This window comes from Carettochelys insculpta, chromosome 5 (assembly GCF_033958435.1).
Source record: "Carettochelys insculpta isolate YL-2023 chromosome 5, ASM3395843v1, whole genome shotgun sequence".
Classification (NCBI taxonomy): domain Eukaryota; kingdom Metazoa; phylum Chordata; order Testudines; family Carettochelyidae; genus Carettochelys; species Carettochelys insculpta.
Genome location: NC_134141.1, coordinates 24,783,648 through 24,810,985, shown reverse-complemented (window position 1 = coordinate 24,810,985; position 27,338 = coordinate 24,783,648). Strand labels below are relative to the sequence as shown.

The following is a 27,338-nucleotide window of genomic DNA, read 5'->3' as shown; positions in this document are numbered from 1 at the left end:
ACATCTCACCTATTCTTGTATAACTGCCCTGCAACATTTTTTTAAGAGCGTTTGTCTAACAAATTTGATCCAATCAGCTGTTGTTTAACAACCAATTACAAATGCTAAATTACAACCGACCATTATAAACGAGACAAATTATCAACTATATTTTATAGAGCATGGAGATACCTGCATTTTACAGTGATCTTAAATATTCTCTATGAGTTTTGTGGAGTCTCTATTTCCTTGCATGCTGATGTTTCTTCTGACATAGTACTGTTGGCTAAGATTAAGGCTTCCCAGGGAAGACACAGACTGTTTTAAATGTTGATGCGTGTTCTGTATTATGAAGTTTGAGAAGCAGTTGAAACAACAAGTAATTACTGTTTCTTCCTATAATTTGTCACTTAGATATGTTATTTACTGTCAGTATATGCAGGGCTGCAGTGGCTCTGAGATCGAGTTAAACAATTTGGATTCTTCACAATATGACTGTGCAGTGGAACTCTTATTACCTTTCAGTAAAGCTGTCAGGATAGCTAAATCAATGTCCTGGTGTCCTTCTGATCCCATGCGAAACACTGTAATCTGCAATTTTAGAAGACAATTCCACCATCAGAAACTTGTTCAGTTTTTGCTCACACAGAAATTAAGACAGTGCAGCAACATTTCATCTCAAATGATCACAATGGCTTCAAAGTGATTATCTAGCCATGGTTATAGAGCAGCATGTATGTCAGATGACATTAACATGAATAAGATTTCTGTGCCATATAATTCACCACAGTAAATGGCACTAATGACCATACAAGGGGACCCACACAGAATTGCCTGAGTGAGAGCTACAAGGCCAAAATTAAGGAGGAAATTATATCCTTTTGTTAAAATTAGATTTATTAGGTCAAATTTTTTACTGCATTCATCAGTGATGAATTTGGTGCAGTAAGCTTATAAGCAGAGGAGAGAATTGATGGACACTTGTTAAATGTTTAATCATTCAATCCACAACACTACTCAGCACCATGATTTCGAAGAGAAGAAAGTCAGTTACTTCTCTTCCAGATTATGCATCCCATATAAATCAAGAATAAAGTGTAGAATGAGTTTTGAGATAGGCTTGGTCATGTAGTGTCACTGACTCAGCCATAAAAATATGGAAACTTCTGAAGTGGACAGGGGATGGGGTGGCTGCTGGTGAGGAGACATTAACACTTTGTAATGAACTAACATAATTCCATCACTAAATGATGATAGAACTGAGCCCTTCCTTCAGGCCAGTTAAGTCCTAGTTAACACTTGGATTAAACATTTACAAATGTGAATTCTCATGCTCTCTCACTATCATTCATGCACACCTTCACTGGCGATAAAAGAGCAACAATGAGCACTCTAGTTTGTGTGTGCCACTTATTTACTAACACGCTAGATGTCATAACATCAGTTTTACGTTAGCTTTTTCCAATCCCTGTAGCAACTGACATTGGGTCCAGAAAGCTACTTCCTTGTCATCTCTTAGTTCCCTTAAATGGTACATAGTATTGTTACACTGATTCAGACAAAATCTCTCCCCACTCCCTGCTTCTCTGAGTCCACTGAAATGTGAGTTTTTATATAAAGGTTGACAGAAAACTAGTGAAAGATAAAGACTCGTCTGAAAAGAACATCACAGCCAACTCAATGCAATCTCACAAATTTCAATCCTGATAAGGACTTCAAAATTTAAGCCTGTAATTTTAATTTTTGCCGAATTCCAAAAGCACCCTGCAATTTGAGAAAGAGCACGTTGGAGTCAAAATCCCGATCAGAAATTCATGATTTCTCTGCTTTACCATTGTATTAACATAAACATTTTTGCATTATATTTCTCAATTTTATTAGTCTCTCTTTTAAAGAACGGACATTGCCAATAGAGCACTTGCGTTCTATCAGCTGGAGCTACTTGATCCATCATTCAGTTTATTACCTTCTTGGATAAATTGAAGCACAGAGAGGTTAAGTGTCATTCAGCCAGGCTGGGAGGAAGAAGGAGAAGCTCTTTTCCTCTTTTTCTTTTTAGCATGGAGAAGGAGAGGAAGGCCAACCTCCCTCATCATTGCCAGCTGCAGGGAGGGGTCCCTCTAATTCTCTTCTCCCCAAGAGTATTGACTGGATATTACAGTGACCAGACAGCCTCCCTAAAGCAAAATCTTATTTAAATCAAAGGCATTTAAGAGAAAACAGACCTCTAAAACAGGAAAAGAGACCAACACATCTTTAACTTAGCGAGTGTTTAACCAGCTGCTACAAGGGAATACTGGTAGGACTAACTTCCTATAGAGTATTCTTCAGAGCCTCTCTGTGTCAGCTCGTCTACCTATTAAAGCTCACAGACAGCTCCCAGGACAGTTCCTGAAAACTCATCCCATTTAACATTTGACTGTGAGATCTTGCAAACTGGGATAATTGATCCTGAAATCTCTTATGCATCCCAGTAACTCCAGGTGTAATACCTACAATGTGAATGTTTGTTGTGTAAATTTGCCTCAATTGTAGCAGGTGACTATTGCTATCATATAGAAAGAGGATTTAAAACAGGGCCATATTGTAGGCAGACACTGTGAAAGTTTCCTCAAGCAGCTCTATCCATGCATTGCACCTGTTGTACTGAAGCCCAACTACTTTTGCCAAATTTACCATAATTATGCCCTTTAATGAGTGTCTTAGGAAACATTTGAATTCAGGTCTGACCCTGCTACCAAAACACTTGTTTAAAAGTGGTCAAAGGACAATGTTTGAACAGTTGTGTGTCTGATGGAATTAAGTTCCAGAAAGCTAGGTTTCTTCTGTATGTAGAGTTCTCATTACAGAATCAACAAACTATTTTTAATCAATGTCAGCAATCACCATGTCAGGTGGATTCAGATTTAATTTTCTCCAAGGTAATAATTATAGATTTAAGGCAACAGCTTTTGGTCTGAAGGAATATTTTATACATCCACACTGAACACTTGATCAGCAATATGTGTGAAACTGTCAGTAGCATAGATGACTTTTGTAACCTGATGCAGCATGGTTTCTATTCGGTTGCAGTAATTCCTCGGCTGTTCATCAAAGAACAGGGCGGCATGTTCCTGTCACCTTTTATTAGGAATACATCTGCAGCTGTCACTCCTTTGTTCTTTACCACCTTTCTCCAAGAGACAACAAAAGAGATAAAAATAATACCTGGGAGAGACAGAGAGGCCAGGGAGAAAAGAGGCATGCCTGGGTGGAAACCACGGATTGCACTAATGCCCATGTTTTCACTTTCTCAGAGATAAAGGAAGAGGGGCCAGAGATAAACTGCACTCTTTCTCCAGTTAAATATTTGTGTAGAGTGGCTGTAAAGAGAGGGTGCTTAGTCATAAATTTTACATATGCACTACAGGGCTATGGATTGTTTAGGTGCCCATTAAATTTCCAAACTCACAGGGATAAGTATATAGGTCCAAATACTGTCTGGCAAAACTCTCCCTGAAACTGAGAGGTACAAAGCACCCATAACACCGACTGAAATAACTCTGAATTACTCATGTTGCACACCTTTCTGATACAGATCTTTGACCAAATGAAGGCACTAGCTGAGCAAGGAGTTAGAAAGAATTTCAAGATCTGGCCCACATCTTTTGCTCCCAATGTCTCTACCAGTGAGAAGAATATATGTTTTAAATATCATTAATGTCTGTCTCCTTGTTGCTGCTCGCTGTTTCCAGATAGCCTAGTAAGGCATATCTTCTCAGCAGACTGAAAAGCAGAATTTTGATATTAAAACTGCTCATTGACAACTTGGGGTACTTAAATGTGTACTGACATTTGCAGAGTAACCCTTCCTAAGTACAGATGGTAAAAGGTAAATGTCAGTGAAGCAAAGATGGGCTTTCTAATGGTAATCACAGTTTTCCCTTACTGGATGTGCATATGTTTTTCTCACATTAAGATAAAAAAAAAACCCCCATACATCTAGACATGGAGGTGTACAAAAACAGCTAAACTTTGGGGGCAATCAAATTCTTCTTTTGTTTAAGAGAACATTTATTTAAGCTTAACTACTGGGTTGCTACCACAATTCTAAAATAATAGTACTTAGGTGACAGGCCTACAATAGACACTATTCCACAGTTCCTTGATATTCACCTACATTTTTCTTTTCTGATTACTCTAATTATTTCACTTTATGGACCATTTTAAAAAAACCTGCAGCCCCCTTGGGGATGGGATTAACATTCTTTACCTACTATTGGTAGATTAGCTATCATTTGGTCATTAGTTATTATTTGGTCAAGTCATGCAGTGTATAGTTATTCTGTTTTATAGTCATAAGTTAATTGCCTATCCCCCAAAATTATATCTGTTGCATGGAACACTCTGTGTATGAGACATATTATTTACCTTCCAACTGATATTGTATCTGATAGTCTTGGCCTGGAACATCCTTATGCCCATACAGAATATAGGTGGGTCAGCTGCCTATGCTGTACCCACTCCCCTTTCCAACTGATCACTATGGCAGGAACTCCATGACATCATGCTATGTGCAGAGAGAATCCCGGGCTGAGAAACACACATTGTTTCTCTCTCTCACAGTAACAGTGCTGAAGTAGAAAAGTGAATCCAGCTACTAACCAGTGTTAACAAGGCCAAATCAATCACAAATGAATATGGACCACGCCAAACAGTTGATGAGAAGGTGACAATACCAAAAGGCGGGAAGATTACTTTTTGTGGTAAGCTAGCCATTCCCAGTCTCTATTCAAACCCAGTTTGATAAATAGAGACAAATCAGCAGAACTGGAAAAAGTACCTGAAAAGTTACTTGAGTAAACGTATAGCTGGCCCCCCCCCACTTTTTTTTTTTTTTTTGCAGGGGAGGGATGTACTTAAATACAAGTCACTGGTGTCCCTCTGGAAAGCTACTTGAGTAAAAGTACACACATACACACCACATTTTGACTGTACTCAAGTACCCAGAAGTGAAAGCAGCAGCATGTTTACGCAAGTAACTTTTTGGGGTACTTTTTCCACCTCTGCAAATCAGACATCAAGAACAGTAAAATTCTTAAACCATTGGAGAGCACTTCATCCTTCCTGGACTTTCCTGAAAATTGCCTTACTTGAGCAAAAAACCTTCAACAAAAACAGACTTCAACATGAAACCGCAGAGCTGGAATTCATATGCAAACTTGACCCTATCAAACTGGGTCTGAATAGACACTGGGAATGGCTAGCTCACTACAGAAAATAATTTCCTCTCTTTTTGTATTTTCACCTTTTTATCAATTATTGGGAATGGTCCACATCCTCTGTGACTGAATTAGTCTTGTTTACACTGGTACAGTAAACACTTTCATATCCAGCAGCCCCAAGACTGGAAGGTTGCTGGATATTCAAATATTGTGGACAAGAGAGAGGTATACCTAGCAATGCATAACACTAGAGAAAAACAAGATTAGATATATAAAAAGGTATGCAGAGTACTTTATTTACCAACAACAGTAGTATTGTACGCTGTAAAGTTAAAGGCTACATCGACACTGGCCCCTCCTTTTCGAAAGGGACACGCAAATATGTTGGACCGAAAATGCAAATGAGCTGCTAATTTGTGTATTAACTGCCCGATTTGCATAATGGCTACTAGCCGAGCCAGAAGAGCTGCTTTCAAAATGCAAAACAGCCATGTAGATGGGGCTCCTTCGAATGAAAGGCCCTTTTTCGAAAGTGCCCTTCTTCCTGATTTCTTCCGGATGGGCGAGTGGCCACCATTATGCAAATGAGATGCTGAGTATATAAATTAGTGCCTCATTTGCGTTTTGATCCAGTGCATTTGCATGCTCCTTTCGAAAGTGGGGCAGGGGGGCAGTGCAAACGTAGCCATACTGTATTTGCTGTATTTATTTGTATTTACTTTCACTATACTGTACTTATGGAAAATATAACTCAAATTTACTGATGGTTAAAATGCTGGTTATCTGAGAGCTCCAGATGATAGAATGCCAGCTATGAAAGCATTTACTGTAATAATGTAACACATGCATCTCAGTTTGTATGTATACATCTCTGCCAAACTGAAGTTTCTAATTCATGCTCCAGCCAATGAAACTTATGCCCAAATAAATGTTAGTCTTTAAGGTGCCAAAGGAATAACATTTTAAGCTCTTTGAGGCAGGCAGCATAGATTCTCATTTGTCTAGCACACACATAACACTATAGAAATAATCTGTCTATATTGTGGAAAAAATTAATTGTGGAAAATTTGCTTTCTTAACCTGTTTTGTGGTTTTGCCTGTGCTCCAGAGGACATTTCTTGAAATAGAACCCCTGCTACAGATGCCAATTAAACTGCCTTTTTGATTCATTTGTTGAGGTTACAATTTTTGCACATCATTTGTAAACTCTTCGCGGGAAATGCCTTTTCTTCCCTCACTGGCCTATTGGCTGACAAATATGGACAACAGAAGTGTGTGTTCTTTAAAGAACCTGTCAAATGTTATTGAAGAGGCATCACACCTCACAGCCCTTTAAATGGCACTACTGTGGCTTTTGCTTGTTTTGAACACTAATGGAGAATTGTCAACTATCCTGCGAACAGTGACCATTTGACAACTTTCCTGATGCTTATTAAAACTCTTAGGCAGTTGCAGAATTCCCTTGTACCTTTCAAAATATGATGTACCAACTTCTCAGGAGTGGAGCTAGCAAAGTTTTAGGGTAAAATTATCAAGGATGCTTAAAAGATTTAGGAGTATAGTATCATTGTCTTTCAGTGAGGTGTAGGCTTATGATTTTAGTAGGGTGACCATCTGTCCTGTATTTGGTGGGACAGTCCTATATTTGGGATGTTAAAAAGGTGTCTCTACTTATTTTTTAAAGGGACTAATTGTCCCATATTTGGGCCCTCCCTCCGCTGACCTTTTCCGCCAGCAGCTACATGGGTGCAGCTGCTGGCCAGAGAGCAGGTAGGTCACTTCCATGAACCTCGGGGAAGTGGCGGGAGCATGGGCAAGGATGAAGAGAGAACAATCAAACATCTCTAAAACAGGAATCTAAAGCATTTACTTACAGAACTAAACAAAATAAATATATATGAAATATTTCAAAAAGAACTATGTGCCTGTTTGTATGTCTGCATTGGTTTTGATCTGTTAGGAACAAGGATGGGAAAGATTTATAGTGTTATACAGACTGGTTTTGCCATTCATCTGCTAAGTGGAAAGAGTCCAGACTCAGGACTTCACAATATGCTGACCCAGCTTAACCCTCATCTTTAAACAGTTTTCCATTCTTCCAACTAGGTTAGTAACTGTAGTAAAAAAAAAACTTCTGGTTTATCTACTCAATTGTTTCTTTTGACCCTGAAGAAACATGTTGTTTCAGGTAGGAAGTGGGTAAAAAAAAAATTTTTTTTTCCTCTAGTTTGAGCCACTTTATTTTCATTTGCAGTTGGGTGTTTAAATGTCTATTAATCTCAGTTCTTTTTAAGAAAAAAATATTTTTGCTGTCTTTTGTTTTTGCTGCTGCATCCATCTTTTGGAAATGCAGATACTATTTATTGACATGCTACGAGTCTTACGGGCTCTAGATTGAGGCATGAGGCCTGCTAGACAAAAAGCACAAGTTGCAATGACAGCACAAGACTGAAGGATTGTTTCCTCCTCTTAAACATTTTTTTCTTGGCTTCATCAAAAGCAAATAGGCTATCTGAGAAAAACACCTGATGAGGAGGGCTGCTAAATATAGCATTTTGAGTCTCTGAATCAAATCCTGTCCTACACTTGGAAACAGGAGCAAAGCCTCCTCATTTCCAACGATGGGTGGTGCTAACATGCCGCAAAAGCAGCAGTATTGTGCATCTGGATGATTGCTGAGTCTAAGTCTACACAGAATCCCCTTGTTTTTCCATTATGTAAAGAGCAAAACATGCCTTTTCAGTGCACATGATTTATACCTGACATCAGTGAAAGAAGCAGCATCTAATCTCTATGAAGGCTCAGGCAGAGGGCCTTTCCTTCTGCAGGATCAAAAATAACGTTCTTTAGGTGAGGAAGGACAGGAAGGTGAAGGAAAGCTGTATGCGTAGCATGGAACACAATTCTGCAGAATTTTTTTCTCCCTGCCAGAGGGTGGAGAGGTGGGGCAGATTACAAGATATTGCACTGGGAGGATCTACTAGTCAACTGAGTTTGGTGGAGGAAGGATACACAATGGCAGCCAGAGGAGAGAGGCAGTTCCAGACCCCTTTTTGCTCCCACAAAACCTGCCTTGTACAAGGAGGAGGATTCCCCCTAAAACACGTTAGCATGACCAAGATTAGCCTCTAGCAATAACTAGCTGTGTTCTAGTCCTTCCTAAGGAAAAGTGCTGGGAAGTCACTCTCTCTCCAGTCTGAAACCAGACTGTCGCTGCCAGCACAATGATCAGAGCACACTGTGACACCTGCCAGCTGTAATTAAAATCCAGCAGGATGGTGAACTCATATTCAGGCAGGTAGAAACTCAGCAAAAATGATACAGAGAGGAAGGAGCAGGATAGAAAGCAATTAAGGAAAAGAAAAAACTGCCCTGACCTCACAGTTCTTAGCCAAAGCAGTCATTTGAAATCAGCACGGTTTTCTCTCTAGTGAAAAGCCCTTTCTTCCTTGACTGATTCTCTTTTTCACTTCTCCTTTTCTATGTGGTTCCTGCCTCATCATGGTAGCTTTTATCTCATATGATGTGCCCCGTTGGTTAGCAACTTTCACTATGATTCAGCACTGCAATTCCGCAAATAACAGTAGGGTGTTTTTTTTTTTATAGTGGAGGGCATCCCAGGAAATAGTGACATTCAAAAATGATTTACATCACCAAAAGAATGTATGCTGCATCAGGAGTTAAATACACAACCTTGCCCAGATTGTGTGTGTGTGTGTACAACATATACTTGCTAATTTGCAGTGCCTGTGTGGAAGACATGCAAACCGGATTTGCATAGTATGGGGATTTTTGGTAATTTGGGTTAAGATATCGAAAACACTTCACAAAAAACCCAAGTAACCCTGTAGCATCTAAATACTGTAACAAATGTATTAGGTAACGAGCTTTTTGGAGGGTGGGGGTAAGACCCCCTTCTTCAGAGACCCACAACAGCTAATAAATAAATGTTTGTTTATTTATAAATGTATATAAATGTAAATAATTATTTATCTAATAAATGAATGTATTAGTCTTTAAGGTGCTACAGGACTGCTTGTTTTTAGCTACAGACTAACACAGCTACCCCTCTGAGATGATAAAACACTTCAATTTACAACAGTGTTGCTGGTGTATTTTGGATTCTTACTACAGTACACTGGCAAATTACAAAACAAGAGGCACTCCAAACAGAGAATTTTTGTGACATATACATAAAACAAATGTACGCTGTAGGGAAGCACTGCTCCATTAACACAACTTTACTTTATGTAAAACGTTAACAAAACAGCTTTTTTTCTCAAGGAAAATTTACAGATAAATGCAGAAAAATTTCCTGTATTTTTGATGCAAACATTTTACTGCTCAATATAGATACATCCATCCTTAAGGAATACTACATCTGAGTGTTGTGGTAATCAGATCTCAGCGGTTCAAGCATGAAATTAGCAATCAGTATTACACAAAAGAACCACAGTATTATGAATTTATGTTTTTTATTCATATTTAAGAAACATGACAGGGGACTTTTTTTTTACATTAGTCTTACTGCTAAATGGCCAAGTAGTATAATTTTACCAACTACAATTGGTTAATAAACTTAGTAGAAGCAACTTGATTGGTTAATAATGGGTTAAAAAATTAACTCATGCTGTGATTAAATATGGTTGTACTGCAAAGAACCACACATAATGAGTCACTTTTGGCTCATAAGCCTCAGTCTAAGTATTACTGTCTTAGTGATTTAAGTTTGTAAAACAGGGATCAATTTCTGAGTTCACAACAAAATGCAAAACCTATCCCTTCCTTCCAGAGCCGTTATGCTTCAAAGATTTCACACACCCCATGGCCTGACCTTGCAATGTGATGAATGGAGCAGACCCCTGGGCCTGTACAGAGTAACACTCTTCTGGATATAGAAGGCTGTAGAATGCTAAGGAGCTGTGCAGGGGTCTGGTGACTGCTCAGTTATAAAGAGATGCAATAACAGCTGGTCTTTGGCCAGATTCTACAGCATGGAGCAGAAGCCTAGAGTGGGGCATAGGCAAGGGCATGTGACTGTAGAGCCATGTTTAAGTAGGTCCTCTAGCTCTAAAATCTTGTAGAGTTGGCGCAGAGGAAGTGCATCCGTTATTTTAGCCGAATCCCCTCTTCCACAGCTGCTCCATGTACCATTAGAGCAGCGGTTCCCAAACTTTTCAGGCTCATGTCCCCCTTTTGATATTTGAGAAACCCTCACGCCCCCACCCTTCTTTATCATCATCCAACCTTACTTTTAACAAAAAATTCAATTTGTAATTTAAAATAAACACAAAATATTGACATAAAATATTTACAATTAAAAATAAGCACAAATAATTTTTCTTGGCCCAAAAATTTAACAAAAACGTAATTTAACAGCAGAAACAAATGAATTTAATGTGAAAGATCCTGCTGCATTTTCTTAATAAATTGGGAAATCCTAGGAAACCAACTATGGACCATCCAGGCCTATGGCACAGGCCCCACCTTGTGGGTGCCTGGTGCAGCCCAAGCTGGCCAGCTGCCTGAGGCCCATATTACTGGGGCCACCTGCCCAGGCCCAGCACTGCTGGAGAGGCCTGCTTCAGCCACGGGCCAGCTGCTGGAGCCCCTGCACTACTGGGGCCAAACGCTTGCCCAAGCTCCTGTGCTGCTGGGGCCAGCCGCCCAAGTTCTCCGCCCAAGGCCCCGTGCTGCCAGGGCAAGCCCCCCGCCCTCCCACCAGCTGCCTAAACCGCCCAGCTGCCAGCCACAGGCCGCCTGCCCGATCCCCCTGTACTCCTGGGGACAAATGCCTGCCCCAACCACCCAAGCCCATCTTCTCCCCCAAAAGCCAGGCACTGTCAGCCCCCCATCTAACCCCATCTTCCCCTGCCTCCAGCCCACATTCACTCCTCTTTGCAGGAGGCAGCTAGCTCCACATAGGCCTTTGCCAGCCGCCTGCTTTTTATAGCAGTGTCACCGGGCTGCCCACGTGAAATGGCAGGAGCTGAGAGCTGGAAGCAAGGGCCAGCTCTTTCCTGGGGCTGGGAGAATGATGGGGGCAGGGCTGGGTCACCTTGCGCCCCCCTAGAATTTCTTCATGCCCCCTCAGTTTGAGAAACCATGAACTAGAGCCTGAAAGTTCAGGCTCAATATAGGTGGAGTGCATTTCACCTCTAGGGGGAGGAGAAGCAGCAGTAGGTATGAATAGCAGCCACAGCTAATACAACAAATTCTGCATCACAGGAGCATAGAATGTGAATAGATTTGGTTTTAGTAAATATTAAGAAAGCAGGGTTCTTGGGGCCGCTGATGCATTTAATCCTTTCCCTATCCACATCACTGTCACTCTCTTCATCACAGCACTTCTTCTGGAACCCATTGTAACTATTCCAAGCATCTGTCACAATGCTGGCTAGAGCCTCCAAGATACAAAACACACAAATGGGGCATCTGGGATGAGCCCAATGCCATAAAACTGGACAGCTGGCAGTGTTCACTGAGCATTCTTACAGATCTCTGGGACAGCTACTTCAAAAGTAGTATGAAACTGGGACTACCTGGGCTGGTGGCAACCCTGGGAGCAGTCCAAGAACAAAGCAAAATACTGCCTCCCCACCAGCACCTGATTGCATGATTCTGCTATGCCTGCAGCACCAAACACCATGAGGAGCTTGGAAAGAAATGAATGATCCTGGTATGGCAAATGCAGCTGCATTTTTACAATATAGACTTCCAACACTTTTTTTCTGCTGATGATGTAAATTACAGCTACCCAAAGAGGAGAGGGAAAAATTGAAATAATCTCAGATTTTTAGCCACTGTCAAATTGAAAAGAGAGGAAATGATAATCTATGAGCAGAGTGGATGTGGAGCAGCGATACACAGAAAAGCATTTTACTCTGTCTCTCTAGAGAGAAAGCCTGGAAGCAAAGGAGCAAATTTGTTCTTCACATTTCAGATTGATGATGCCTCCTGTCAGATCTAGGGACAACTGAGGATACAGGCTAAGCTGCAGCAGCAACCATGCACACAGGGAGAGCAGCCAGTAGTATTCTCTCTCTATAGCCTGTAATCAGATTACAGCCTATTAAACATATTATGACATGGCAGGTTATTCGCCCTTTGGACAAAGGTTATATTCTTCCACCATCATTTTAGAATGTCAATTTTTTGGGAAGAGGAGATATACTGTGAGCCAACATTAATTCAAAATGATGTTCCTGTTCCCTCTGTCTGTGAACACATTGCCAATGCCTTCTCTCAGCTTTCTCAACATGTGTATGTCAGCATCATATAGTTGCACTCACCTGAAAGAAAAGTCAGCAGTGTTTGCATGGAACAGGAAGGATTATGAATATATTCTGAAACTTTTGTTTCTCATGCTAGAACAGGTTCTACAGAGTATTCAGTTCATTTCAGTACATTTTGCCATTTATTACTCAGCTTGTTCCACCTGATTATTCCCCTGACATTTGGAGCAGAATCAACATTTAATAAAACAAGCTATGTAAAGTGGTCAGCTTTACAAAGTCTGAGAATTGTGGCAATTAATAACCCTATGTAAGTGGGGTAAAAAACTGTCTGTGTCAGAGGTACAGCTAAGATCAATGCACTGTGCACGGCTGAGCAGGTGGAGGAGGCTAGAGGAGATAAAATGGTGGTCAGATGAGAGATTTCAGCAATGGAAAGAATAAAGCATTTAGAGAAAATTAGATCAAGTATATGGTCATCTTGGTGAGCGAAATGATCCAGGGTTTCATTTTGAAAGAGATGAGGACCAAGGGTTTTGGAGCGAGGGAGTATGTCGGAACATTAACCATAGAAGAATCTAGACACCCTGAGTCCATCTCCGAGCTTTAAACTATGTTCGCACATCAACGGTTTATAAGTACAAACACAAGGAATGTTGCTTCCAGAGAGAGCTAGGAATTTCAAAAATGGAAGACAGTGGGCAGCGGAAGTTAGGGAAAGACATGAATATTTATTTAAAACTACACAGTGATTCCTGACCTCTTTCATCACACTGACTCAGACTGAATAGCAAACATATGATCTTTTCTACTTTTTAAACTGCTAAAGGAACATCCATTACTACTTATACTTTAGAGAGAGTTCTTTAGTTGCCCTGAGTCCAATTATACACAAAATCAAGCTTCCTTCCAAGGTTTTTCTACAAACTAAAAGTGACTTAAATAGGTTAATGGTAAAATGGGAATTGAGTGGCAGAGTGAATAAAATATTGAAGCTTTACCTCTTCTTAGCTAGTGTGAATTTTACACAACAGGAATATTGATGGGTTTAAAACAGACATACTGCAGATTTCTAACCCCAATGGAGACTATCACCCTGTCCCATTTATTTTAGAAAAATCAGGCATTGCTGCCAGGACATGTTTAGAAGAAACCTTTCATAGAACTTATATAGAGGAGAAAGTGTGCACAAAAACTACTGTCCTGTTAGACTGGTGCATCCTTTCAAAAGGGTTCTGAGAACAATGAATCAATGGGCCTCTCTTCCATGGAGTGAGGTATTTAGGTTCAGCGGCTAAGACTCTGATGTAGTGATAGCCCATCTATACTGTTTGAGATATCTGTATCTTTTAGAACCTGATCTCTCTATGATCTTCTTGTATGATGCTCTTGGACAGCACATTCCTGAGTAGTTCATTTCTGTGATGATCATACACTGAATAAACATGCTCGCTGTTACCTAACCTTGTGTCTGTGGGGCATTTTGCTGACCAATCTTGAGCAAAAAAAATCTCTGTAGGTATCCGTAAAAACAAGTCAAGCAAGTTAGCTCCACCCTGGGGTTTTATAGAAAGAATCTTGGGCTGTAATATCTCTTTCCCATACTTGTTAAAGAACGTTAAAACTGATCTCTTTTTGGAGCAGGATTTAAATATGGTGGCCATGGACAGGGCAAAGGGTTAACCAAAGAGATCCAGAACTAAAGTTCTGGTACTTTAACGGAGCTACACTTTGCTAAGTAAACGCCCATAGCTTTAGGTCCAGGAGATATATTATTTGAATGTCATTATTTTAAATACTTTTGTCTGCATTCCCCTCTTGCACTCCTTTGAAATTGACCCAATCAGCACTTAACATTCTCTGCTTTTACCTGAAATTGAAAACATTTCCTTTAGACACAGGAGAGGATGGAGTGACTAGAGCCCTATCCTGATACTTGGGAGATCCAGATTCAAGTTCCTTGCTCTGCTTTCAAACTCTTCTCTTACCTTTTTCAATATCACCAAACCCATGTATTACATGAGTGTGAAGATTATTATTTTGCATTACAAAATGTGGGTACCTAGTCCATATTTTGACTGATAAAATAGAATGATTAATTATAACACATCTAGGCTACATCTACACGTGAATGCTGTAGTGACATCGAAATAGGCTATTTTGATGAATAACGTCTACACGTCCTCCAGGGCTGGCAACGTCGATGTTCAACATTGACATTGCACAGCACCACATCGAAATAGGCGCTGCGAGGGAACGTCTAGACGCCACAGTAGCACACATCGAAATAAGGGTGTCGGGCACAGCTGCAGACAGGGTCACAGGGCAGACTCAACAGCAAGCTGCTCCCTTAAAGGGCCCCTCCCAGACACAGTTGCACTAAACAACACAAGATCCACAGAGCCAACAACTGGTTGTAGACCCTGTGCATGCAGCATAGATCCCCAGCTGCAGCAGCAGCAGCCAGAAGCCCTGGGCTAAGGGCTGCTGCACACGGTGACCATAGAGCCCCGCAGGGTCTGGAGAGAGAGCGTCTCTCAACCCCTCAGCTGATGGCCGCCATGGAGGACCCCGCAATTTCGATGTTGTGGGACGTGCAACGACTACACTGTCCCTACTTTGACGTTGAACGTCGAAGTAGGGCGCTATTCCTATCCCCTCATGGGGTCAGCGGCTTCGACGTCTCGCCGCTTAACGTCGATGTTAACATCGAAATAGCGCCCAACACGTGTAGCCGTGACGGGCGCTATTTCGTAGTTAGTGCCGCTACTTCGAAGTAGCGTGCACATGTAGACACGGCTCTATTGTGTTGAAATTTACACTGCACTTTACTAACACTGATCTCACTCCTGTAAAATACAGCATGGGACTAGGCCACTGTGCCTTTGCACAGTCCTGCCAAGTGTTTATACAATGCCTAATATAACAGGGTCCTGGTCCATGATTAAGTCTCCTTGATGGTATTACAATACAAATAGTTAACAAACAATAAGACTTTGAGCAGGAACAGCAGTTCATCTGGCCAGCAGATGAGAGACATTACCTGCCCTTAAGGGCTTGCAGTCTATATAAGACAGACAAACACATATTGGACTGCAGATCAGGACAGAGATGGTAATGGTGAAAGGATTACTGTTAAGTAGAGGAAACGAGAAGAGAGACTGCTTGAAGAGGTGGGTTTTCATGAGGGAAAAAGAAAGTATCTGGAATAATTATTTAAGATGCACCCATAAAAGGTCTAGACACACATATAAGCAATGAAAAACAACATACAAACTGGACAATGTCCCAAACTCTCCCAAATTTCTAGTATCAATAATTGACCAGTTTTTGCATTACCTTATGTAAAATATTCTTCCCACACTCCACAAGGAGTACCAGTTTGCCTTAGTTTTCATAATTGATATTACAGATAAACAGGGCTGTAAAATAACAGAATGTGGTCTCTCCTGAACAGTTTGCTAGTGCTACAAGAGACACAGGATGTGTTAGCAAATCTGTGCTTCAAGTGACAACAGAAACTGTTAAATTTAATTTTCACAGTTGTAATTTTTGTTAGAGTATGTGGGAAAAAAACAGAACATGGTTTCTACTTGATTAAACCCACTTATTATGAGTTTACTACATGTGTACTATATGTATGGGCAATGCATATCAGTAAAAACAAAGAGACACGTAATGAATGTAATTAATAGGTCAGAAATTTTACTTTGCACTTCAAAGATTCTTGAGTTAATAGGAAGTATCCATTATAGGTCTTTCTGGAGTCTGCCAAGGATGACGCGAGCAAACAGTTTACCAGTGACGCTTAGGAGGGAGATTCCACGGTAGTTGTTGCAGTCGCTTCTGTCTCCTTTGTTCTTATACAACGTTACAATGTTAGCGTCACGCATATCCTGTGGAACCTCACCCTCTTTCCAGCACAGGCACAGTAGCTCATGCAGGGGTTCCAGGAGTGTGTCCGCGGCACATTTGATTACCTCTGGTGGTATACCATCATGACCAGGGGCCTTTCCAGCTGCAATGCTGTCGATGGCTGTCTTCAGTTCATCCACAGTCGGCTCTTGGTCCAGTTCGTCCATTACTGGTAGGAGCTCGACGGCACTGAGGGCTGCGTCAACCACAACATTCTCACGTGAGTATAGCTCGGAGTAGTGCTCAACCCAGCGCTCCATCTGTTTGGCTTTGTCAGCGATGACTTCACCAGATTTGGATTTCAGAGGTGCCATCTTGTTCTGGGTGGGTCCTAATACCTTCTTCATACCCTCGTACATTCCTCTGAGATTACCAAAGTCGGCACAGATCTGAATGCTGCTGCATAGCCGGAGCCAGTGGTTGTTGGCACAGCGCCTGGCTGTCTGCTGTACTGTTCTTCTGGCCTCTCTAAGTGCTTGCTGGGTACTCTGGCTCGGTGAGCGTTTGTACTCCAGGAGTGCAGCGCGCTTCTTTTCAATGACTGGAATCATCTCATCGGAGTTAGCTTCGAACCAGTCGTTCGTGTTTCTAGCTCTTCTTCCAAACACCGACAAGGCCGTGTTGTAAACTGTATCCCTCAGATGTTGCCATTTGGATGTCGCATCGACGCCCCCAGGGCTGCTGCGCAGATTTTCCTGGAGGGTCTCTCTGAACTTTTCAGCTTTCCCCGAGTTTGCAGTCTTTCTGGCGTCGATGCAGGGCCTTCCAGCAGGTTTAGAGTGGTACAGCTTCTTGAGTCTCAGCTTGAAGCAAACTAGCGAGTGATCTGTATCACAGTCAGAACTATGATAGCTGCATGTCAGAAGGACGTTTTTGAGGTTCTTACGCCTAGTGATGACCACATCTAGTTGATGCCAGTGCTTCGAGCGTGGGTGTCTCCATGACACTCTGTGCTGTGGCTTCGTTTGGAAGAATGTATTTGTGATGCACAGATTGTGGTACATGCAGAGTTCAAGGAGACGCTGTCCATTGTCATTCATTTTTCCCACACCGAAGTGGGACTCCAGTGGGACTTGGCAGACTCCAGAAGATTGCTGAGAGGGTGTACCTCGAATCGCAGTGCGGATTCCGCGCAGAGAGGTCTACCGTTGACATGGTCTTCTCTCTAAGGCAGCTGCAGGAGAAGTGCAGGGAGCAGAGAAAGCCACTCTACATAGCCTTCATCAACTTGACCAAGGCTTTTGACTTGGTCAGCAAGGATGGTCTGTTCAAACTGCTCCACAAGATAGGCTGTCCTCCACAGTTACTGAAGATGATCCAGTCGTTCCACGAAAACATGAGAGGAACCATCCAATATGACAACGCATTATCGGATGCTTTCAGAATCAGGAGCAGCATCAAACAAGGATGCGTGCTTGCTCCGACATTGTTTGGGATCTTCTTCGCACTCCTCCTGAAGCATGCCTTTGGATCTTCAACAGAGGGCATCTTGCTGCACACAAGATCTGACGGGAAACTGGTTAACCTTGCAAGGCTGAAAGCTAAGTGTAAGGTGCGAGAAGTCCTCATCAGAGACATGCTGTTCGCAGACGATGCTGCTGTAGTGTCTCTCACAGAAGACCAGCTTCAAAAACTGCTGGATTGGTTCTCCAAAGCGTGCAAGGACTTTGGGCTTACCATCAGCCTAAAGAAGATGAACATACTCGGTCAGGATGTTGCTGAATCCCCATCAATCAGCATTGACAACTATACGTTAGAGGTTGTCCATGAGTTCGTTTACCTCAGGTCCACCATCACTGACACCCTGTTGTTGGACACTGAGCTAAATAGGAGGATCAGAAAAGCAGCCACAACTCTGTCCAGACTCAGCAAGAGAGTGTGGAATAACAACAAGCTGCACACTCACACCAAAATGCAAGTCTACAGAGCCTGCATCCTCAGCACCCTCCTTTATGGCAGCGAGACTTGGACCCTGTATGCCCGCCAGGAAACGAGGCTGAACGTCTTCCACTTGCGCTGCCTCAGGCGCATCCTTGGAATATCATGGAAGGACAGAGTGACCACCACTGCCGTCCTCGAGCAAGCTGGAATCCCAACCATGCACACCCTCCTCAGGCAGCGTTGACTCTGCTGGCTTGGCCACGTCCACAGGATGAACGATGGAAGGATTCCAAAAGATATCCTGTATGGTGAGCTAGCCTCTGGCAAAAGACCTCCCGGACGCCCCCAGCTGCGTTACAAAGATGTCTGCAAGAGAGACCTCAGAGAGGTAGACATCAAGCTGGACAACTGGGAAGATCTAGCAGATGACCGCAGCAGATGGAGGCAGGGGTTACACAAGGGCCTTCAGAAGGGCGAGTTGAAGATCAGACAGCTAGCAGAGGAGAAGCGAGCACACAGAAAGCACATTAAGGACTTGCCAGACACCCACTACATCTGCAAGAGATGCAGCAAGGACTGTCACTCTCGTGTGGGTCTTTATAGTCACAATAGACACTGTAAATGAAGTCCTCAATTGAAACTTTAAAGGGCGCGATCCATAGTCTATGCAGACTGAAGGATGCCTACTATTATAGGTCTTTACATATTAATAATGGGGAAGCAGTAATGGGACTGGGTAGCAGAAGTGCATGAGACATCATAATTTCACATCCTAACTTACACTAGAAATTGACAATTTTGTATCTTTTGCCTATATGACTCTCTCCCCCTCACTTTTTTCTTTCAAGTTGCAAAGCAACTGCTGTGCTAAAAATACTTCAATGATTACCTTGCAAACTGAATAGCTGCTTCTTTTAAAACACAAATTATTGTTTCACTCACAAAAATCTTCACTTCATAAATTCAGAGGACAAGTGCTAAAATTGCAACAAACCAGACCTAATGTTCTAATTATGCTCTCATTATGGCAAAGCCAACTTGACTTTAATGGAAACAGGCCCGAACCTTTATAACTAGGCTATAATTTTGAAGCAGTAAAATAAGCATGTCTCCAGAAGAAAAAGAAACCAAATAAACTTGGCAAGAAATAAAACATATTGAAAACCACTATTAGTCAAACCTTGCACCCCCTATTTATGCAGGTAGTCCTTACTTATTAGAATAGTCCTTTTGAAGTCAGTACGGCCACTGACTTCAATAGAAGCTGTAAAGAAGACCTGTTTATGTGATTAAGTGGGGGTTAGGAACAGGCAATATAGCTCACTGAAATAACGGGACTTTGGAATGTGCTTCAGTGTTACCCTGAATGGGAACAAAATTAGCTACATACATATACCTAAGATCTAATTTCTGCACAGTGCCTAGCACCCTCAATCTGCAATAGAGCTAATGAGAGTTACAGTGCTCATCACCTCACAGGTTAGTTCCTTGACTTTAGACGCAGAAGATTAATTCAGAATTGATTAACGTTGTTAGCAGTCTCACAGTGTTTTGATGGAATAAAGGCCAGTTGTTCTACCAAACAATAAATCAATAGCTGCCTAGAATAGTTCTCATTCTTCGATCTTCCTTGCCCAATTATATGCTCAGCACAGCCATAATCCTCCAGAAAAACAGCTTTTATTGTTCACAAACACGTTACGTCCGCTTCCTACTCCAGTACAAAAATGTCATCACCGAGCAAGAATTTTAGCTAAAATATTTAATCAACAACTTGTTTTTGTAAGCTATTTTTATAACTACAGCTAAATAAACATTTCAGCCTTTGTGAAAGTGCCAGGAAGAGTTAAACAAATAGGAATAAGGGGAGTTCGAAGTGCGCAGGTCCTTTGGAAAAAAGACCCCATGTAGACAAGCCACGCGTGATCAAAAGCAGCACTTTCAAAGTACCACGGCCATCATTATGCAAATGAGGCACTGCATATTCAGTGCAGCACCTCATTAGCATATCCCAAAGTGTCTCATTAGCATCCCCCTTTCAAAAAGGGGTGGCTAGTGTGGCCATAGCCAGAGATACAAAAAAAAAATTTAAAACTGACAAATCAGCTATATAAGACAGAAGTGGGGGTAAAGAAGGAAGAGGGAAGGGAGAAAAGTAACTGACTGTAAGTGTCCTGCCTGCGATACATGCAGTATTGCACACCTAAGCTTCCAATTCAACAAAACCTCCGAGAAGTGGAATTTGTTCTCTACTTCAAAATGTATTTGCATACTTCCATAGACTACTCTGCTCCCAGGCACATCGTCAGTAAATGAAATGATTTTTTACCACATGAACATGCAGTTGCACATGTAAGAACTCATTTTGTAATGGCCCATTCTAAACCTATAAGTCAGTCAGACATATCTTTTCTGAAATTTATTCCAAAACGAAGTGAAAGTCTCATTTTCCTATGGGGTAGAGAAGTTTTGCTATGACTGAACTATTTCTTCCACTGGTACAGGTTATTTTTAGAGAATATATGTATCCACATTAGAAAAAAACAGGTTTTTAAAAGTGAAATATTTTCTGGTTGTGCTGTGTTTAAGTTGCAAAACCCTGCTTATCATTTTCCCCATCATCCTTCTCTATGTGTGCTTCAGCTGCATTTGTGAGTTTCTCAGTGCTTCAACATGTCTTCCTGGCTGCGTCCACTGTAATAAATTGAACTTCTTCAGAGTCCTTTAGTTTGATCTTTATGAATTCAGCAGCCACAACCCTGCAAACCTCTCAGGGCAAAGTGACAAGGGAGTTCACTGGTCTGTAACAGTAAGTCATGACAGGTTTGAAAAACTCACTGCACCTAGCACACTGGTTTCACAGAATTTATCCATTAAGTACGTCATATAAGATATTAAATGAAAGCCAGAATCACACTGATCAAAAATATCATTGTGGGTATATATACACAGCTATTATGGAAACACACATAAGGAAAATATGTTTCTAAAGTGTGAGTCCAGGCAGATGCCTTTTGACAATACACATGACTGATTTCACTGTAAATAGATGGCTGAGATGTGATGTTATGCAAGAACTGATTCTCAGTTGACTCAAAGAAGTTGCTATGTACACTGTGACATTTGGGGTGGCAAACATGGCATTTCTGTCAGTAGCCAGTGACAAGGGCTGGATACCACAAGGGAACTCTGAAAGGGGTCTGGAACCATGGTGCACCTGCTATTAACACACAATGCAAAGTGAAGGCTCAATTGCCCAGATGAGATCGCTTTGGTGGCTAACGGACTGGCGCTGTTAGGAAGCTGATACCCAATGAAGCAAATAGCAAATCTCTCTCTGGTTGAAGGCAGGGGCAGTAACAAGACAACGTTCAGTCCTGGACACTCTGAGAAAGCCTCTAGTCAAATGAAAAATGGTGGAAAAAAAGAGATCTGATGTGTTTGTGCTACTTCTGAGCTCCACTGAAAAGAATATATCCCCCTAGAGCTAGCAGCTCTTTGCTCTGAGCAAATATTTGATTATCAACATGAAATCAGTAATTCAGGTGATGTTTTTATCTTCAGCATATAACAGGGAGAGGTCAGGCAGGAAAAGAGCTGGATTAGATGTAGAAATGGGAAGCAGCAGAGGAGAAAGGCTGTTGTACAATGTTGGTGAAGACTCCATTCACTCAGGGGAATATACTGAACTTCTGAAGTCATTCAATTCCTCTGTCAATATTATCTTGTAAAAGTGCAACATATAGTGAGTCTTAAAAGGTCATTAATTTAAGAATCATATTTTTGGCTGAAGATATTTTTAAAACTGTCATTGTTAAAAGTAACACCTTAGGCCTGGTCTACACTAGTGAACAAAGTTAATCCCAGATATGCAATTCTAACCATACCATTGGCATAGCTAGATTGACACATCAGAATCTATTTTCTGCCCTTGTGTATACTGGGGCTCTTTGGGCTTGCACCGATGTCCCTTACTCCACATGATAGTGTGGGTTACCGGGATCGACAGCTGAGCCCACCAAGAGCGATTTTGCTATGTCTTCACATGTGGCAAAATCAAACTCTGGAAGATGGATAGTGGCATACTGAATGCCCGGTAAGTATAGACGTAGTCCTGGACTACTATCTTTAAAGGATTAGTGACAAATTAAATCTATTTTTTCTAATTTTTATACTGCACATTTGACAGCACGTTATGTATAGTTTAATAGTGAGTATGGCAACATTTTGATATCAAGATCATATCATCTGTGTGCTGTCTCCCTGGCTGCCAATCCATGCCAGCGAGATAGCTGCAGCATCTCAGAGGTGACACAGGTGTATAGCTGTAAGGAAATCTGTGATGGGAATCAGAAATGAACCTGCACAAAAAGCCCATGCAAACTAGATAGTTAGCTATATAAGGGTCTGTTTGGTCTTATCAAAGCCTCGTATCTGAATATCTGAGGGTACGAAATCCAGATCTGAATTTGAACCTTCCCAAAGTCCCGAGTATTTAGAGTCTACTCATTTTACTTGAATTCAGGTTGAATTGTGAATTTCAATACAGATTGCTGGTCCACACTAGAAATGCATATTAGTATTAGTATTATAATCTAAACTGGCACAACCAGGGGTGGGGAGTGAGAATTTGGTGAAGCAGATGCATTAGTTGGGAGAATTTCAACAAGTTAGTAGGGCAGGATGCTCAGTCACAGCAGATGCCTCAGTATGAGTGTTGCGAGACTCTAGACTTACATGAAGTGAGGCAGAACTAGCAAAGTTCTTCACATGCATACAAACAATGCACACAGGTGTCCAAAGGGCACAATCAGAGCAGAGGAGTAGCCTATTTTCTAATTCCTTCTAGGTATGGAACAGTGCATATTTTCTATCTGGCTGTTCCCAGGGTTCTGACTGATCTCATTCATCTAGGTATTAACACTGAGTACAGTATATTCCCATTTACTGGAAATCCTACCATCTGAAACTCCTCATTATCTGAATCCCTTGTCACTCAGCGAAAGAGAAATACTCCCTGCAGTGTGCATCTCCCTTTGGGGGCAGGGAGGGGATTTGCAGAGGCTCACAGGACACAGTAGAGCTCCCCAGTCAGGACTTGGGGGAGGACGAGCCTCCAACCATCGCAGTGCTCATCCTGCTGTTGAATGGCTGCTGCTGCAGTGCAGGGAGGCCTCTGCGGCTGCATTGTCACAGAAGTGAACGAGTGAGGTCGTGACAGCAGAGCTACAAAGGGATCCCTGCCATGACATGGGGACAGTGACAACCAATCACTGTGGTCCTAGCAGGGCACAGTGGAGCAGAGCAGAGGTGGATGAGGGGTGTCTCTGTTCTGCCCCACCAGGACTGCAGCCTGCCCACTATACCTACTAGGATGGGATGTCACCAGGCTTGCAGCAGCAGAGGGAACCCTCTTCAGCTCTGCTCTCATGGAAGTGACTGAGTGAAGTAAAAAAACAAAAAAGCAGTAAAGTAGCACTTTAAAGACTAACAAAATAATTTATTAGGTGAGCTTTCATGGGACAGAGTGGAGTAAAGAGGAGACTCTTAGCCAGGACTGTGAAAGTTAGGAGTAAGAATCCCTTAGCTGAGGAGTAGGCAATTCAGCTGCTGAGTGGCTGCCACCCTCTTGATTATCCGAACTGCTGCTTATCTGAATAAGATCCCCTCCTGCTATTTGTGTAATTGGGAGTCAAAGGGAACGCAATGTGTAAGCTAAGCACCAATCCATCTACTGTTGTGAGGTATACATTATAGATAGCTTTTGCGGATAGGGTTTAAGCAGCCCTGTTCCACAAATGCCACCAGAGGGATGTAAAGAAGTATGGTCATGTGAAGATGGATATTTTTCTATAACATTATTGTTGTATTCTCCACTGTGTGGTCTGGTACAACCCTCAGCTACAGCATGGCTCTATAGGTAAACCTTTGTGCACAACAGTTTTCTCACCACCGAAAAGATCCCATACTGATAACAAACAGCCATGCCTACCAGGTTGATGAGACAGAAAAGGGTAAACAAACCCTGCAATTTAACAGACTATGTTACTATGATTAAGGGAATTTTTTACAAATACTAATTCGGTTATATTGATTCCTATTGGAAGAGCTTCCTAATCTTTGCAATTGCTCACAGGCAAAGGAAAATGAACAAAATAAACTTGTTAAAGAATACTCCAAAATTTGCTTCTACTGCTAAAAGGCAGGAGTTGAAATACCGTAAAAAGCACATCACTCCTCAGAATACATATGTGTAATTTCTGTTAAATCTTCTTTTCAACTCTTTCTTTACATTATATCCATTCTTTCTATTTCAGGCTTTTCTTATTCCTCCCCTTTCGTGGGCTTCCCTGTCGCACATCTCTTCTCTTTGACCTTGTCTTTCCCTTCTGACCCATCATTTCTTTTCCCCCCCTTTACTGATATTCTGTGTCATTTTGTGACATTTCTCTGTGTGTGCACGCCCACGCCCACGCCCACGCCCACACACACACACAGAGTAGTTCTAATTTTTAAGGCCATATGGTCCCCCCCTAAAAACATACATCTTCAGTGAGAACTCTGTTTTGATCTAAGGGCAGAAAGCTGGCTTTCACACATCGAGAATTCAAGTGTTTCTGCTACAGAAGCTTCTTTATCTGCTTGTTTGTAGGTTTCATGATCTGCAAAGTTTATCTGGATCTTCCTAAGGTAGCTGATTCTACTAATGATTGACAAGAGGTGCTGCACGCAGAAGTGGAGATGCAGCAGTAAAGGGGCAGCAATATATCTGGCAACTTCACTTTCTTGTGTTATAGTCAGCATCTCTATAGGTTTGCTATAGGAATGGGACAACACCACCTGGCATACATGTAAAATTTTGGCAACCTTTAACAGGAAGGAAAGGAGTGAGTATTTTTGTAACTGAAACTCTGATCAAGGTTTTAGTTTTAGCTTATATATAGTATCTACAATAATTTAATGAAAAGATGACAAGAGAGAACAAGCACAGATGTTATCAACCATGACTGCTAACCAGTACTACATAGATATTCATAGGCAACGCTTCTGTTTGGCGTCTCAAATGGAAATAAGCAGATGCAGCAAGGTAGGAAAAGGCTAGTAACCACAGAAAAATAAATGGATTTTTTTTTTAAATCAGCCGTATCTGTTCTTCAGAAATGGTGATTTGAGCAAAGTGTTGTAACCTGTCTACAACTGAAATTGCAGGACTACATTTGGACTGATGTGACTCTTCAATGGATTTTAGAGGAAGTTATACGTTCTCAGATTCAGTCATCCTGTGCGTCCAAAATCAAGGAGGCTAAAAGAGTTGATGTGCAGTCCAGTTGAGTGCCTAATAATAAAATACCCAGCTCTAATATTGCACTTTTCATCAGTAGAGCTGAAAGCACTCCACAAAAGAGGGAAGCGCTGCTAGCCCCATTTTACAGATGGAGAAACTGAGCATGGACCAGTAACATGACTTGCCCAACAGGCCTGGAGCAAAGCTGGCAATAGAATCCAAGACCGAGTCCTTTCCAGTTCTCTATCCATGAGGCCACACTGCCTTCAAGTTTTTAGCAGTTTTTAGGCTAGTAATTTAACCAATATTTAAAGCATGGTTCTATTCAAAAAAGTTAGTTCATAAACATGGCCTGGTGGGTTCAGTGCTTATGGTCTCTCAGTAATTTCCATATTAAATGTGCTCAGTTCAAAAGTAAAAACACTTTACTAAGGGCGAGCCTCATACATTCACCCTGGGGTCTTCGATTCAAGCTCTGCTACCTCCTACTCACACATCACTGCCTTTAGGGACACTTGTGTTATCCCACGCCTTCAAATTATATTCTTATTGACAGTTGGGCAACACTTCTCTTCATTGGGTATGCACAGGTGTAACTGGTAGGATTTTAACAATATGGCTGGTGACACACGTTATGGAATAACATTGGTGTCCTCCTAGCTGTGTTATACTCTGCCAGGGTACTAAACGTGTAAAGAGCAGGACTCCCAGATTTGGAAAGTGCCTTTTTATACAGTCACTTCTTTAAATCAGTAACAGTCATACCAAATCATCAATAATATTATGATTACCCAACTCTCCATTACACATTTATGAGAACTGCTTATAGAATGGGTTGAATTGTTTCGCTCTCTTGAAGTCAGTAACATCACTGAAATTGTACAGGTGTAAAGAAAGGCAGGAGTTCATTCTAAATTGCCACTGTTTCCAAATCCTAGCACCATCTGCTGTTTTGCTGCAGGTTTCTCTTACCCATTATCTCATTCTGCCACTGCTTGAAATTTAAGACACAGAATGTATGAATTTGTTATCTGCTTAGTTCGTCCTTGAGACAAGTATAAATGCTAAAAGCTAAAGGCCCATGCCCGAGGCTTTACTGGGCACAAAGCTCTCATCAGCATGAATAGCACTGTTGTGAGAGTACAGATGGTGTGGATGGCAAGACAGCATCAACTAGTGCTTTTCTAATTAAGGTATACTAAAACTTGGGCAGGCTTGTCTTATTGTGTTGTCAGTCACATAACAGACATCAGAAAATATGCATAACACCATTCACAAAGCAAAACAGAGAATCTATTTCCACACCCACAGAATTCCAAAAAGGCAGGATATAAATACAGCACCTAAGCTGATGAGTAAATAAGAAAAGATATCAACCAACAGGAAGTATTCTAAAACATCACAGGAGTCACATGGGGTAATGAATCACAGGAGGAGATTTTTCAAAGCTGCCTTGTGGGTTTGCATACCCAGTTCCCTGAGTGACTTTTGAATATGTCAGTCAATAGCATTCAGGTCCCCTACTTCATATCTAGAAAACCATTCACATACCAGCTCCTTCTTCTTCATGCATTCCATGAGGATTATGAAGAGGTGCTGTGCTTGGGTTCGAGTGTAGGTAAAAGTCTTCTGGATAGTAACTAGTAACTGGTCCCTCAAGGATTCATTGATAAGTCTGAAATTCAGAAAAAACAGAGAAAATGCAGAAGAGTGTAATTAAAACTGGCATTGAAAAGGATGAATGTCAAATAAATGGCCACGGAGGTAAGAGAAAACAGAGCATTAAAAATTTGTTCTTTTTGCACAGGACTGAAAGGAAGTGATTTCCTGGAGTGTCAT

The 27,338-nt window shown here is 41.5% G+C and overlaps 1 protein-coding gene across 4 annotated transcripts in view; it reads right to left on the bottom strand.

The window, feature by feature from the left end:
- Positions 1-27,338, bottom strand: part of TRPM3 (transient receptor potential cation channel subfamily M member 3) — a 503,278-nt gene that overhangs the window by 92,060 nt on the left and 383,880 nt on the right. For all 4 annotated transcript variants that reach the window (XM_074994073.1, XM_074994074.1, XM_074994075.1 and 1 more), the window contains exons 8-9: positions 27,051-27,174; positions 498-570 (exon numbers count right to left, since the gene is read on the bottom strand). In XM_074994073.1, coding sequence (XP_074850174.1) covers positions 498-570; positions 27,051-27,174 — 197 coding nt within the window. The remainder of the gene's footprint in view (positions 1-497; positions 571-27,050; positions 27,175-27,338) is intronic.